We start from the raw sequence: 16,281 nt of genomic DNA on the forward strand, positions 1-16,281 counted from the left end.
GAAGAATTCGACCAAATAAAAGGTCTATTGGAGATGCGAAGATGAATTGAAAAAGCATGGAAAAAATCAATAAAACTAAACTAAACAGATACATAGATAGAAAAATCATAAATACAGAATAAAGAAAAAAGAAAAATACCTCAAAACCTCAAAACTATACGGACCCAGGCTCGAACTCGAATTTGGACATTTTTGAGGTCGAACAAACTTTAATCGAAGTATTCTCAACTGAGAATACCTCGATTAAGGTCTATTAGACCCCAACCCTTCCTTTAATCGGACAGACCCCAAGCTTTGGAATTTTAGGGTTCTGTTTTTTTCGGATTTAGGGTTTGAACATTTCTAGGCAGATTCTAAGGGAACCAGTGGTGGTTCAAGGGTGAGGGAGGTCTGGGGGTCATCTGGTACGAATTTGGGGTAGGTTGGGGTAGGTTTAGGTTTTGCTCGAATCTTCGATTGAAGATTCGAGAAGCTGTAGGGTGATTCGAGGTGAACAACCAACAGATCTGTAACGAGGGTGGTTAGGGGGTGCTGTGGTGTTAATTAGGGATTGGTTGGTTTGGATCTGAGTTTGGCTCGAATCTTCAAATGAAGATTCGAGAAGTTCTAGGAAGATTCGAGCTAAACGGTTACCAGATTTGGATCGAGGGTGGTCAGGTGGTCTTAGGGTGTTGGTTTGGTGACCGGCAACGTAGTTGCCCCCGGGTTTCAGGCGAGGGGGAGCTAGGGCGGCTAGGGTTTGGGGGGGGGGCATCGTCTCAAAGACGATGATGAACAGGAAGACGAGGGAGCACCCTGGGTTAGGAGATTGAGTTTATATAGGGGAGGGGTGGTTTGATCTTGGCCGTTGGATCAACCACAATCCACGGCCTGGATTAATTCACTTAAAGGGGACGACACCGTTTGGTTTGAGTTGGGGAATGGGTTGTCCGGGGGTGAAGTGGATCGGGTCGTGTTGAGGCCTTGAGGCCGTTGGATCAAAAAAAATGGATGGCTCAGATTGATCATTTGAAACGGTGTCGTTTCAACTATGCAGGGGCTGAACTGGATCGTTCGATCCAGTTTGATCAACGACTCAGATTTGAGACGCCAATACGGCGTCGTTTGGATTAATTGCAGGTGGACTGGATTTGACCGGGTTTTTTGGAACGTTTGGGGCCTGATTTTTGGGTCTAAATTTCTGGCCCAGATCTGATTGGCCCTATATTTTTAACTCTTTTCATTTCTTCTTTTAATCAATTTAAACACAATTCATAATTAAATTGTAACAATCAAAAAATAAAACTACACAAATATTAATTAACACTTACAACAATTAGCACACAAATTAGGATCTTTAAAAAAAATCACACAATGACAACAAAATAGAATAAAATGCATATTTTTATGATTTTCCTTTTAGAGTCAATTAATTGTTTAATTCATTCCTAAATGCATAATTAAATCCTAAATATGTATGCAATATGTATATATATATATTTTTATTTTTCAATTAACTATAACAAAGTAAACATTTACGGACAAAAACACAAATAATTATCCACAAAATGCCACGCAAATCCTAAAAATTGTACACCAAGAAAATTTTATTTTATTTTTTGATTTCTTTTGGAGTAGTTTTCATGAAGCAAAAATCACGTGCTCACAATAGTTTGTACATTCTTTTTATTAATTGCTACTTTCACAACATCGAGTAACATGCACCATTGATGTGGTGCTGGAACTCAAGTGATTTCAAGACATGACACTTTAAGGTGTGAAAATGAGTTAGGCGACATGGATATTCTGTCGGTATCTGGATTCATGTCACCTGTCTATTTGATTTACTTGATTTTTCCCATTCTTATGGTGTTAAGTTAGTAGGAAATTTCGTTTGGATTTAATTGTTTCACAGGCATGTTATTTTGGTAATGTCACTAAGTTAAATGATACTTGGTGCATTTTTCAGGGCGACGTCATTGTTAGTTTTGATGGTGTTCATGTTGGGTCTGAAGGAACAGTGCCGTTTCGATCAAGTGAACGTATAGCTTTTCGCTATCTCATTAGTCAAAAGTAAAGTTCAATTACTTGCAAAGAAGTTAAATTTGCATTTAAGGACATTAGTATGTTTGACAAACATCTTTTTTATTTATTTATTATAAGTTTGACAAACATTATGCACTTAATGTTCAGTTTGAATGACAAACTCTGAGACTGGTTAGTTTATGTAATTACCAATTTTCAGGACACCACTTCCCTCTTTGTCTTTTCCACATAAGTTTCTGCCTAAGTTGTGCAGACTCTTCGTTTTTTGTGCCGCACCCGTCTCGACACGGGACGGGAGCGGAATACGTCCTGGATTCGATCAACTAACTTCGGATACTTGGACCTAAGTCCATCGACAAATTTGGAGGGAAATTGAGATTTTGATTTCTTAAAATTAAAAATAAAACAGATTTAGGACATGCGAAATGGCATACCTTCAATATTGTAGTACTTTTGTCTCATATTTGCTACTTCGTGTTCTAGAAAAACCAAGAATTCAAGGGGTCGTGTTCTGAGTTCGGACTTATAGCTCTATTTTTTATAATTTTGAATCTTTTAGCCGAATCCCTGCACCCGTATCCTTACCTGTATCCACACCCCCGAATCTTAAAATTTAGATTCTGCCGAATCCGACACTCGGATCCGTGCCCGTATCGGATGCCCGCACCCGAGTCCGAGCAACTTAGGTTTCTGCCCTTAAATTAAGTTTGCCAAAGCTAGCAGGGAATGCTTATCATTTTGTATACTCTGAGGGTTGAATAGTCTTTTTTATTTTTTCTCCCAGTGGATCCATTTCTATTTCCTTGATGACCTTGAAATGGATATCAGCCTAATGCTACTATTTCCACTGAATCCTTGATATCAAACTCCAGAATTTCCCAATCTTCCATATCATTGTTGGTCCTGCATGTCGATTTATTAAGTATGCACTTGCTACTGTATATCTTACAAAACTGTTGTTTCCTTTTCAGATTCAGTGGTGATTCAGTTGAGCTTGGTATTATAAGAGCTGGAGAATTCATGAAAGTTCAAGCAGTTCTGAAGCCGCGTGTGCATTTGGTATAAAAGAAATGTTAGCTGACCCTCAGTCTTTTTGTTGACCAACACTTGAATCTCAGTTTAATTTATTTAGATATGTTTGCTCTCATCTGAAGGTTCCTTATCATATAGAAGGTGGTCAACCTTCATACATAATAGTTGCAGGCTTGGTCTTTACACCACTATCCGAACCACTAATAGAGTAAGATTTGCCAGAATTCTTCATATTGTTATATGGAGCTAGCAATCTGCTAGTTTTCTAGTACCTATTAGTATAAGAGTTCTCCCTCTGATAAAAAAACTTTCATACTTTATTTGGCAGGGAAGAAGAAGATAGCATTGGGGTGAGTCTTCACAAAATGATGATTGCTCACTATAATTAGAACTATTTTATTTTTCTTTTTGTTTCTTTGTTTTGATAAGTCAATGATTAGAAATACTTTGTTGTCGTGATTGTTTTCTTTTAATTTTATTAGCTGAAACTATTGACCAAGGCTCGATACTCTTTGGCCAAGTTCGAAGGGCAACAGATTGTTGTACTATCCCAGGTGTGTATGGAGTAAGTTTTGGCCTTTGTAAATTGATTTGCGGATATAGTGACTAGTAGATCCTTTCTCTTGTTCATTACTGGACATGAAAGTATACTGGGCCATGGTGGGGGAACAGGAGCAGCGGACATAACCTAAGGGTGATGATTTAAGGTTAAATGGGTTTTAGCCTGCCATTATCACCCTTGGTGTTCGAGGCTACTTTATCACTTAACCCATTTTATCACCTCTAGATGATGCCGAGAGGTTAATTTACGTAAAATAATTCTATATTTTAATGGTTTATTTTGCTTGTAGGTCTTGGCGAATGAAGTAAATATTGGGTATGAGGATATGAGCAATGAGCAGGCAAGTTACTTATGTACATTTATTTTACAATCCTACCAGTTAAATTGTAATTGGTGTGAACATCAAATTTCAAATTAGTCACATATGCTTCTTCAATGAAGTGGATTCATATGCTGACCCCAACTAGCTTTGGAATGAGACATAGTCGTTGCTGTTGTATGCTTCTTCAGTGAAGTCTCAGTTTTCAATTTATTGGCAGGTCTTGAAGTTGAATGGCACCCGAATTAAAAACATTCACCATTTGGCTCATCTAGTGGATTGTAAGTGTTAATATATATACATAGTTTGAGTTCTCTTTCTCTTGAATTGGGGCAGTTACAGATTTGTCTGCTCGTGCAGCTTGCAAAGGCAAATATTTAGTGTTTGAATTTGAAGACAATTTTTTGGTCGTTCTGGAAAGGGAGGCAGCCCTAGACGCCTCAGCTAGTATTCTCAAAGACTATGGCATTCCAGCTGAAAGATCATCTGATCTTATGGGAGCATATGTTGATTCCATAGAGCAAAGTGAAGCAACCAATCAACAGAACTTTGGTGATAGTCCAGTTTCTAACATGGAATTTGGCTCTGAAGGGCTTCTTTGGGCTTGATCACATAGTCTATGAAGCCTGATCCTGATTCTCACTTGAAGCCAAGCCATTCTTTTAAAGTTTTCATGCCTAAGATGGTTATTTTGACAGTTAAAGATCTCTGTCACATTTGGTTACTTGAGGGGAAAGAAATCAGCTGACCAGGCAATCTGCATTGAGACTCTACACACGAGTGCTTTTCTTGGCTGCCTTCTGGATTTGTAGCAAGATTGCCAGCAAAGTGAATAATCAATTATGTAGCAAATGATACAATTGATGGATGCAAAAGAATTGTCCAGTTAGGAAATCAAGGTGCTGGTGGCTATTGCCTTTGAATGAAATGGAAGTGCATGGGCATTGCACATTTAGTATGCATCATTTCTAATGTTTATTTTTTCAGGTATAGGCTGTGACATCTCTTTTTAGGAAATTTTGAGAGTTGATGTGATTTGAGGTTTTCTAACCATTCACATTATATTCAATGTATGTAGCAATTAATAAAGGAGCTTCCAATTTAATTTAGTACTTCTGTTTTTTCTTTGGGATTTTTTCCTTCCTATACTAGTAATAAAACTTTATTACCAAATATGTGCATATTTTGTAAATTACCCGACATGTGCACTGTTTTTCTACAATTTTTATACCATTCATTAATTAGTAATTAATAGTAGCTGAATCTTCCTAATATGGCGCGCCAAAAATCAGGAAAAGAATATCCTAATTGATTTAGCGACCTTCAGTTCAAATTTGAACGCAAATCCTTTATCTGATCTCTCCCAAATTTTTTTCGTAATTCAAAAAAAAAGACGAAAAGCTTCAACAAACTGAAATCAAATTGTAGAAATCAGTTCGTCGAGTTTCTTCCTCAATCCAGACATTAAAAAGGCGACCAGTTATTGTGAGCACGTGATTTTTGCTTCCACGACAACTACTCCAAAAGAAATCAAAAAATAAAACAAATTGTCTTTGTGTATAATGTTGAGAATTTGCGTGGCATTTTTTGATAGTTATTTGTAGTTTTTGTCTTTGATTGTTTGTTTTTATTAATTAAAAATACAAAAATTTGTTGCGTATAAATTTAGGATCTTATTCTACTATTAGGAATTAAATCGTATTTGGTTTTTAAATGATTGAAAATCACAAAAAAAATATTATTTTGGTAATTTTGTCATTTTATTGTTTAATGGTGTGATTTTGTTTAATTAATGTTTGATCTTGTGTGAGTCAATTAATGTCTTTTTAATATAATTGTAGTTTTACAACTTATTTTAGGATTTTTGGTAGATTAGTATTTAGAAAAGGAATTAAAAGAAGAAAAGAAATGAGTTAAAATTGGACAAATCGGGATTGGGCCATTTAATTTGGACCCAAAATCAGGCCCAAAGCACTGTTTTTTGCCCGGTCCAGATCAGCCAATCTCAGAGACGTCCAAACGGCGTCGTTTTGATCACACTTGATCTGGGCCGTTGATCTCAGATTGATCAATGGCCAAGATCACGTCTCCATACCCGCGCCTTAACCCGACCCGTCTCACCCAGAGACCCACCGGTCTCACTTAACCCATACGACGTCGTTTCCATTAAGTTGATCAATCCAGGCCATTTATCTTGAATGATCTGACGGCCCAGATCAAATTTCCCCCTAACTATATAACCCCAATCCCTTACCCCACGCCCCCCTAAGCCAGACCCCCCATCTCTCATTCTCGTCTCTCTGAACTCAGAGACAGACTCCCCCATGAAACCCTAGCGCCGCCACCTTACCCCATCGCCTGAAACCCGGCGGCATCGATGCCACCGGTCACCAGATTAACACCCCTAAACCATCTGACCACCCCCGTTCCAAATATGTTACTCCCTTGTCTCAAATCTTCCCCCATCGTCTCGAATCTTCATTTGAAGATTCGAGCCAAACCTCAACTTATGCCAAACCACCCCAAATCCATACCAGTTACTCCCCTGACCTCCCTCGTGACCAAACCAAGCTTGGTTTGGTTCGAATCGAACCAGAAAAGCTCGAACCCCTAATCTGAGCCCCAAGAACCCTAGAAATCCAATAACCAGGAATTTGTCCAAATTAGCAGAGGTTTGGGGTCTAATAGACCTTAGTCGAAGTGTTCTCCGTTGAGAACACTTGATTAAGGACCATTCGACCCCAAAAGAGGTCCGAGTCAGAGTCCAAGACGGGGTCGTCTAACCTTCAATTTCTTAAGGTATTTTCTTTTCCTTGTCAGTTCCATGTTTTTGTCTGTTGATGTTTGTTTATGTGTTTAAATGTCAGTTTGAGTTGTTTTCAATTGTGTCGACTATTCTGTCCATCTCGCCCGGACCTTTTATTTGGTCGAATTTGCTTCTGCACGTTTGTTGCGTGTAATTACAGTTTGTGTAATCGAGTCGAATAGGCTCTGTCGATTAGTTAGGTTTTCATAAAATCACTGTGTCTATCAGTATGAAATCACCCCCGCGCCTGTTCGAGTTCGATTATTTGTTATCGATTGTATATATTGTAATATATAGTCTGTTAAATAAGTGTCGTCGATTAGTCTCGCAGTTTTGAATGTTAAAATAACCTGATGACAATTTGATTCATATTGCTTCAATTCTGATTGAGTCAATCTGTACCCTTTATCGATTAGTCTAGGGATTGTATTAACTTATGAAATGGATTTAATTCACTGCTTTAAAACTGTTAGTGGAAGCCATGTGTGGTCAGATGCGTTTGAATTAATCAATTCATTTGTCCATGCTTGATTAGAATTAAATATTATTTGAACATCCACTAATGGTCTGCAGAGAATAACAGGCCTTTCAGACTTTAAAAAACTGAAAAGAGGTACATCCGAAAAGGGGTATAGAATGAGTGCTTTTTTTTTTTAAAAAAAAATAGAATAAGGAAGCATGGGGGGTCAGTTTTTAATTGGTTTTAACAGGCTGGAATGGAGGTCAGTTTGGGTTATAAAAGGGGAAGGGTTCAGGACATCCAGGGAGGGGGAAGAAAAGGGAGCTTTTGGAGAGCAAAAGAAAAATACTGTTTGACTTCTTTCTCTTCTTTGAATTTGTTTTCAATATCCCATTGGAAGTTTAGCTCCTATATCTCTTTTAAAAGACCAGAACATAGTTTCCTTTTTTAGAAGGAGAAACACTGTCCAGTACTAGAAGTTTGGAGTCATTGGACTCATTCGAACCATAGTAGCGAGTCATTCGATTTGTTTCTGTTTCATTTGAGTTTGGCTTGTGGGTGCTGGATTCATTTGTTGGGCATATTGGTTTGTTTGGAGTCATCTCTGCAATCTTATTTGGTTCTCGAAACCATTCTGAAATTTGGTTTGGCCCGCCTCTGCTGCTCGGATTTTCTGTCACTGATCTCGATCGATTCAGAGTGTTTCTTTTGGGTCATACTTCGATTTCCTAGGATTTTGTTGTGTTGCTGAACCTGTTGTTGCTGTGTATTTACACTACTGCTGCTGCACTGATCACTTCTCTTCTTCTTTTGCTTTCCAATATCAGGTACACAACTGATCCACTGGTTCAATGTAAGCTGAAATTTGAAGCATGAATGAAAAATGAAGAGTTGAAGTTGTTTTTGAATACCTTTTAGTTGTATATTGAACATTAAGCGGTATACATATAATAGTTCATGTCTTCTACTAGAATCACATAGATGTGGGCTATGTATAACTGAACAAATGTTTTGTAGTAGTTTAGTTGTAAACTTCCTCCCTTGTGCGCTTAGTTAAAATGGAGTGATGTTGTAGAAAACATATTCTGTTGTTTCAGTATTATTTGTTAAATAGTATATCTCAAACAAAAAAAACATGTTAGGCCTCTTAGACTATTTCTAAATATTTAATAGTTACCCCATGGAACAAAAGGCTTGTTTTGAAACTTATAGGAACATTGTTTAATTAGATAACACAGGTTCACATTTCAGCCCCTTTGTAAATGTCAAACATATGTAAAAATAAGTTAACTAGGCCCAATTGGAATAAGGATGGCCCAGGACCAGTTTCACGCCATGCACATTGGGCCTGGGCCCATAACTGTCAAACAGACTGCTCTTACTACGTTCATTTTAGATTTAACGAATCATGTTCGAAACTTAACTATAATAACTCGTAAGTATGTAAATAAAGTAGGACCTTTTCTTCATTTATTTTAGAGACAAACGAAATAGAAAACATAGTCATTATAGGACGACCTTTAAAATAAAATGAGGCGCGCCTCGCCAAATAAATTACAAATCGCGGGGCCCTCAATAAACGTATAAAATAATTGGTTAGACTTCGGAGTTGGCCGTTTAGCGAATTTTCACGGCCTCTTCCTAAAATAATAACGCGTTAGACTCTTTAGGCGCGATTTAATTAAATTATATTCTTAAATTCGGGTGCGCATTTATGTGACCCAAATCCAAATCTCAACGGAGTCGGAATGTATTAACAACCACGGGCGCATTGATTGTGACGTGGTTCGAAATGCATTTTCACGACGTTGCAATTCCATAAAAAATAAATAATAATAAAAGCGGTTTAAACCTAATAAAAGCACACAAGTTATAACATGTATTAAAATCAGATATTTAGCCATTATAACAATTTAAGCAACCGTGCTAGAACCACGGGATTCGGGGGTGCCTAACACCTTCCCTCGGGTCAACAGAATTCCTTACTTAGAATTTCTGGTTTGCAGACTTCATTTGGAAAGTCGAATATTTTCCTCGATTTGGGATTCAAGATAAACCGGTAACTTGGGACACCTAAAGCCAAACCTTTCCCAAGTGGCGACTCTGGAATGAATAAATAATCTCATTTCGAATATTATCACTTAAATTGGAAAAACTCCCTCACGCATTTATCCTTCGGGGTAGACGCGCAAAAATGAGGTGTGACAGTTATTCAACAAAATCAAGTCAAATTGTAGAAACCAATACTGTCGATACTCTGTTCTTCATCTTTTTTTTCTCAATCCACAAATCAAAAATATAATAAAATATAGAACAATACCTCAGCAACAACACTCAATCATGTCCAAAAGCCCAATCATACTACAATTGAATGGGAAAAATATGATTATAAAAAATAGGTCTCATGTATTTTTTGAGAAGAAGAAGGAATGGAGAAGAGGAAGAAAGGGGAGAGGGGAAACGACGTTGGTCTTAGGAATTAGGGGGAGCTTATTAAAATTGTTATGTTACAAATTCTATGAAAGTCTGATTTTATGTTAATATCTACAAAATTCCTACATTTATCTACAAATAAACTACAAATCAGTATTGTTTTTAAGGGTATCTATAAAATTACTACATTTATACTACAATTAAACTACGATCTATGTTGAAAAAAAATATTGACTATAAAATTTTCTCTCCATCTACAAAATTTCTACAAATAAACTACAAATCAGTTTTAGTATTGTATAAAGTAGTATTGTTTTTAAGGGTATTTACAAAATTACTACATTTATACTACAATTAAACTACAATCTATGTTGGAAAAAAATGTTGACTACAAAATTTTCTCTTCACCTACAAAATTTCTACAAAAAAAAAAACTACAAAACAATTTAAGGTTTCAGGGTGAAGCTTAGTCTTTAAAAGTTGAATCTTTGAATCAAAGTCAGAAGAAGGGGTAGGGGATTGATTGGTTTCAGAGGTGATTTGAAGGTAAATATTGTATAGAATTTTGAGATGGATATCAATATTTGACACGCCTGAGGCTGGGCTTATGCTTCTCTTCTCCAACGGAAAAATTGAGAGGGATTGCTTTTATAGTAAAACCATAATCCTATAATAGTTAGTATTTTGAATCCGAGAAGAAGTAGGAAAACTATGAAAGCATGTGCCCTAGATTGCTTTTGCTTACATACCAAAAAGGCAGTAGCTCTATGTCGTAAAACCATAAGAATATGATTCTGAATCCGAAAAGAAATATGAAAGTGTGGGCCTTACTATTTCGTACGTAACAAAATTGCAATTTCCATCTCTGTATTTTTTGAGAAGAAGAAGGAATGGAGAAGAGGAAGAAAGGGGAGGGGGGAAGCGGCGCAGATCTTAGGAATTAGGGGATAGAGAAACGTGGGATATATGGACATCTTTAATTAAGGAGTAAAAACTGCTCATTAATTAGACCCTTAATTAAGTATGGTATAAGGATTGATAATTTGGTATACTAAGTATAATTAAATCAAACCTTAAACATTAAGGATAATAAGGTTTCATATGTGACATAGAAAGATAAAAATCCCTTTTTCTTTTGTTCTCAGCCCCTCCGGCCTCTCCTTTTAAAAAAACCAGTAATCTTTGGTCTGAAACATGTTAAAGGGCGTATCAAATCATTTTCGGGTCATCTGTATAAGTTCTATTAGGCAGCAGAACTAGTTTCATTTTGAATATAACGTCTCTCTAGTTTTTATTTTATAAAAATGAAGAGTAAGATAGATGGTGTATTAATTAGTTTTTCTTACCCATGAGGATTGTGGTGGAGTAGTAAGTACTCCTTCATCTTTAACCAGAGATCTCGGGTTCGAGCCTTGGGTATGGAGTCGCCTTTGTTAGGAAGCGTTTTACTCCCCAATGTGGGACTTCTCGGTGCGAATCCGGATTTAGTCAGGCTCCAATATGGGTACCAGACATCGGGTGAAAACCAGAAAAAAAAAAATGCTTTTTTCTTAACCCTATGGGGCCACATCACATTTCTATGAGCTCAAAAGGTCATCGAACTGTTCTGGAGTAGGTACCAACCTTTTCATGTTTGACTACACATTGTAGAACATACTCCAACTAACATAAAATTCCAAATTCCTAAACGTGCTTGCTTATAACTTACATGGATACATCAAGAAATTCCAAATTCCTAAACGTGCGTGCTTTTTTACCATATCTTTCAAGTTACTAAATCACATTTTACATCATCAATTTCTTTTGAAGATAAGAGTCTCGAGATACGTGGAGGTAGGTATTCCACTTTTTCTTACCCTATAAAGTGTAGAGTCTCAACTAATCAACTATCAAGGGTGGAACAAAAATCATCCAAATGGATGGAGATGGTGGAGTTGGGTGGAGGTGGCAGACGCAATTTTGAAAATGGTTTGTCAGATCAGACACAGAAAATTCCATAGACTATGAATGGCAACAAAAGGCCACTGAGGAAAAGGACACATAAGTTCCTGTTCATCCTCATGTGATTTCACAAACAATAACCATTCACCAATCTTGTCCTATTGCCAATACATTCCAAGCTGTCTTCTTAGACCATTTCCCTAACTACATTCTTCTTGATAATCCTTCAATCATAATACCAACTCTGTCATTCTTTCTTTCATTCTTTCCACCAAAGATAATACCTTTACTATTTCTGTGCCAAGAATAGGCAAAAGGGTGTCCATTCATTTCATCATCATTAATGGCTTTCACTTCCAAAAAGCCATTCTTGATTATACTCATGATTTTCTTGGTATGCCAATCTTTTTCTTCTTCTCTAGCCTTGGATAGAACTTCCCTAAGAAAGGTGCCAGCTTCAACTATTTCAGCTGCACCTGCATTATTGCCAAATCCACCATTATCTTCACCTCCATTCCCTGCACTTTCTCCAGATATAACTCCTCTGTTTCCTTCGCCCGGTGGCTCAGAACTTGCTCCTAGTGATTCTTCACTACCCACAATACCTTCAAGTCTCAGCCCACCAAATCCAGATGCTATGCTTGCTCCTGAATCTCTCATGCCATTTCAGCCTTCTGGGTCATTGCCAATTTACTCTGCAGTTCCTCTACCATTATTTTTTAGTGCAATTCTGGTCTTTGCTGTGTAAATTTCCTAATGGCTGCTGCATTCTGGTATAGTTTATTGGTTTATAAAATTTCACACCTCCTGTCCACATGTACTACAGTATATTCATGCTATTTTGCTTTTTCATCAGGGTACATAATCACTTGCTGTAACATTAGATTTCATTGTTTGGCGTATGACATTTTCATTTCTAAGTTAATTGAGATGTATTACGATTCTTGCATAAGAAGGGAATAAAACAATGACTCTCCACTTTGTATACAAAATTCATGCTTTTCCATTCTCTGTTTGAGGGTTTATGAACACAGTTGATTGTGCCCAACAAAAGAATATTAAAATGACACTGACATACACTATTATACATGACAATTTTGCTATAACTATAAAGAATATCAAGAATAATTTCTGAGGTATAATACTACACAAATGAAGTATAATCTTTGAGTATGCCTTTCTGCATATACTAGCTAAATCACTAGTACTTGATCAGTTGCTCTTAGTAACAATTGCAGCCTCTGAACTGGGAGTTCAGCTAAAGAGCCTTTTCCAGAACCCCTTCTTTGATGCTTTGAGCTCAATGGAGTTTTCTTTTTTCGGAGAGGTCGTAGCTACACTCATCCTCAGCTTATTGTTTTCCTCCCTCAGAAAATCCAAAGCTATACAAAGCTGTCTGATTGCCTCTCTTTTCTCTTCATCTTTCTGCATTAGAAGCTCTTGTTGGATTCTATTCTCTTCCTTCAATCTCTCAATTTCTTCCCTCAGTTTCAGTACTTCATCAGTTTTAAGGCTAAGGCCAGTTGATACTTCCACTTTCGCCTTCTCTACTTGGATTTGGATTTCTTCTTCGTTGTTATCAGGATCCTCTATCTCTGACAGATCAAAGGACTCGGACTCAGGGCCAAATGATTCTGAATAGCTGTCATAGGCTTTCTCCATAGAGTTGATCAATTTGTCCTCTGAGTATTTTGTGAAAGGCATTGGAGACTTCCACGATGCTAAAATGCGCGGGTCAGTTGTATGCTTGATTTGATCATATCCCTCAGCTAACAACCGATGGGCATGATAAATTTCCTCAATCATGTTAATGAGCTGTGGTCGCTTCTTGTAATACATCTCCGCTCTTTGGGCGAATGTATCTACATCTTCCTCAATGATCATGAGCATTGCCTCAGTCTTCTCATCTAGTTCTGCAACAATATACAACTATAGGCTACATGAAGCAAGTAGAGAAATTTTGCTAGTCCTTGGTATTTTAAAATATTTATGTTAATGCAATAGAAGGGGAGCCTTGGAGCAACGGTAAAGTTGTCTCCGTGTGACCTGTACGTCACTTGTTCGAGCCATGGAATCAGCCACTAATGCTTGCATTAGGGTAGGCTGCTTACATCACACCCCTTGGGGTGCGGCCCTTTCCCGGACCCTGCATGAATGGAGGATGCATCGTGCACCGAGTTGCCCTTCTTTTTTTTTTGGTTACTGCAACTGAAAAAAAGAAGAGCGAAAGTTTTGGCATAATACTAAGGCACGAGCAATCTTAAATGTTGCTGATGAATATAACAGAAACAACAACTCCGCTTGTGTGAGCTCGCTCACATTGCTGGTCCTAAACTCGGATAAAAGACGGGGGTTGCGGCAGGCTGACAACGAGCGTAAAACTAGTTACTTCTTGTCACATTACTAACAAGCATCAACTATTCTTAAAGTATTGGCTCTTTAGCCAAAAGGGACTCTAAATAGGTCCACATTATAATTAGGCAATCAGTTCTTAATACTAAAGCAAGATAATAAAAGTTTGACGAATTAACCTGAATAGCAAAGTTTCGCACCAGCAATTGGACCATAAAGATGGCGCTTTAATTGATCAAAACCAATACTTTTCGCTTCTTAGTTGAAAATAAAGACAAAACAGATTCAATTTTTCATAGCCTATTCAGTTTTCACTACCTTTTTAACGAGCATCGAATTTATCAAAAAGAAGCATGCAAAACATGTCAATTAAAATATAGACAACAAAAGTTATAAATTTGAAATCAGTGACTGGTTTCTAGCCTGTAGAGTGTAGAAAGATAAGAGGAAGAAGATGGGAGTACAGTTTCTCACCGGCTAGAGTTGATTGAAGCCACGGCGACCGGTTTTGGGTGGTATTTTTGTCACTGTTAAACCACCACCAATATGATGATAGCTTATCCCTTGCCACTCCCATTTGCTTTTAAACAATCTGACTTAATATAACTAAACAAAAAAAGATACACAATCAAATTTTTAGCTAGTATATGAATTTAGATATGGATATAAAGTGCAGCAGTAACAGATTCAGAAATACAAGTCAAAACCTATTAATGAAACTCACCTTAAAAGTTGTATAATCTTTCAAAGACAAAAGAAGACGGAAGCTGCTAATTAGTGATATTTTGCACTTTGATTTGTGTAGCGAAAGAAGTTACGTGGTACTGATATTATACTACAGTAGTAGGAGTTTAATCATATCCCGCTCCAGTTTCAGGAAAAGCGTGGTGGTTGGGCCCAAGTTATATTGCCATTTGTATTTGGACACTGGAGCGTTGTGAAGCAACGGTCCAAAAATGTAATCTGTTAATGTATTCTGTTTTTTTTCCTATTGTGCATTGATCTCCCCAATTACTATTATTATGCGTTTATCTTATATGATCCGGAAAAAAAGAGATCTAACTTTAATGACTATATATGTTGATAGATTCATCATGCCTTATTGAGAAATATTTATCTTTCCTTTAGTTTTATGTAACATGTTTCACTAGCATGAAATTGATGCAATCTATTATATATAATTAGCGATAGTAGTAGCCCTTTTAATCCTTCAATTATTGATAAGTTTTAATTTTGGTCCTTGTAATATGTGATTAGATATATTTAACTTTTAATTTATTGGAGTATATGATTTTTACCCCTTTATATAGGGAATTTGTTATATATAGACTAATTTTAGAACAATCTTGTTGAGATGTATAGCTTGTAATGATTGCACATTGTGCTATTTAAGTAGTAGTGTTCTAGAAGATTAGTTAAGTGAACTATGTGACAGTTGTACTGTTAGTTAGTCCGTCACATTAGAGTTAGTAGAGGTCAGAATTAACAAGTTTATAAATAGGCTTGTACAAGTCATTTCTCAGTAGAGTTTTCTGTTAATAAGAAAAGATATTTTTCCTTTCAGTTCCTTCTCTCTCTATATAGAAGGTTCTCTTCAGTGAGCTTCGACCATTCATCAATGGCAGACCTAGGGCACATTTTAATATGGTATCAGAGCCCGCTTCACTGCGATTCGAGTTGATGAGTCTCTGAATTTTTCAATTTCCTCTTCAATTCTTCGTTTCTCCTTCTTCTTCGTTGTGTTCTTCTCAAGTGACACTTGCTCTGTTTTTTACCCTAATTTTTTTCCTTTGCTCTCTGCTTTTTCAAAATGGTCATCGATAGTCCTCAAAGTACAGCTGGTACATCACATGCAAATAATCAATTGCTTGATTGTAATGATCCACTGTATGTTCATCCATTCGATACACCTGGTGTTTCACTTGTTCCGCAAATATTAATAGGGACAGAAAATTATTCAGAATGGAGTCGGTCTATGAAGATGTCACTATTAGTGAAGAATAAGATCAGTTTCATTAATGGAACCTGTGTGCGAGAGGGTTATGAGAAAGATCAATTTCGACTGCATCAGTGGGAACGGTGCAATGCAATAGTAAAATCGTGGATTATGAGTTTTGTTGTGAATGAATTGAGGCAAGGAATTGTGTTTTCATCAAATGCCAAGAAGGTTTAGGAAGCCCTAAAATCGCTTCGATAAGGTAAATGCTTCTAAGATTTACTACATGAATAAGGAAATTAGTTGTTTGACTCAAGGAATTTCTAGTATGTCAGTCTATTTTTCAAAGTTAAACGACCTATGGGACGAATTTGAATCAATTAGCCCTTTTCCTAGTTGTGACTGTGAAAAATCT

General features: G+C 36.9%; 2 protein-coding genes across 6 annotated transcripts in view; one reads left to right on the plus strand and one right to left on the minus strand.

Annotated features, from left to right (window-relative positions):
• Positions 1 to 5,047, plus strand: part of LOC107802520 (protease Do-like 2, chloroplastic) — a 30,378-nt gene extending 25,331 nt beyond the window's left edge. For 4 of the 5 annotated variants that reach the window (XM_075219164.1, XM_075219165.1, XM_075219163.1 and 1 more), the window contains 8 exons: positions 1,949 to 2,052; positions 2,997 to 3,084; positions 3,180 to 3,265; positions 3,386 to 3,407; positions 3,540 to 3,611; positions 3,909 to 3,959; positions 4,159 to 4,219; positions 4,299 to 5,047. In XM_075219164.1, coding sequence (XP_075075265.1) covers positions 1,949 to 2,052; positions 2,997 to 3,084; positions 3,180 to 3,265; positions 3,386 to 3,407; positions 3,540 to 3,611; positions 3,909 to 3,959; positions 4,159 to 4,219; positions 4,299 to 4,546 — 732 coding nt within the window. In that variant the 3' untranslated portion in view covers positions 4,547 to 5,047. Of the gene's footprint in view, positions 1 to 1,948; positions 2,053 to 2,996; positions 3,085 to 3,179; positions 3,266 to 3,385; positions 3,408 to 3,539; positions 3,623 to 3,908; positions 3,960 to 4,158; positions 4,220 to 4,298 lie in introns of all 5 variants that reach the window. The other variant, XR_012693918.1, reaches the window with a different exon arrangement.
• Positions 5,048 to 12,321: 7,274 nt separating this feature from the next.
• Positions 12,322 to 14,786, minus strand: LOC107802519 (protein NETWORKED 3C-like). Its single transcript, XM_016626038.2, has 3 exons — positions 14,655 to 14,786; positions 14,405 to 14,536; positions 12,322 to 13,491 (listed from the first exon to the last, which is right to left on the minus strand). The coding sequence occupies exons 2-3, from the start codon at positions 14,505 to 14,507 to the stop codon at positions 12,833 to 12,835; spliced, it is 762 nt and encodes a 253-aa protein (XP_016481524.1). The 5' UTR covers positions 14,508 to 14,536; positions 14,655 to 14,786; the 3' UTR covers positions 12,322 to 12,832.
• Between the last annotated feature and the right edge of the window lie 1,495 nt (positions 14,787 to 16,281).

This window comes from Nicotiana tabacum, chromosome 8 (genome assembly GCF_000715075.1).
Source record: "Nicotiana tabacum cultivar K326 chromosome 8, ASM71507v2, whole genome shotgun sequence".
In the NCBI taxonomy this organism is placed as follows: Eukaryota; Viridiplantae; Streptophyta; class Magnoliopsida; order Solanales; family Solanaceae; genus Nicotiana; species Nicotiana tabacum.

What these genes read in the sequence shown, in the direction of transcription:
- LOC107802519 (XM_016626038.2), bottom strand. Translation starts at nt 14,507, where the DNA reads ATGGGAGTGGCAAGGGATAAGCTATCATCATATTGGTGGTGGTTTAAC. An exon ending in GCTTCAATCAACTCTAGCCG is followed by an intron (nt 13,492 to 14,404) that starts GTGAGAAACTGT and finishes ATATTGTTGCAG; the next exon opens with AACTAGATGAGAAGACTGAG.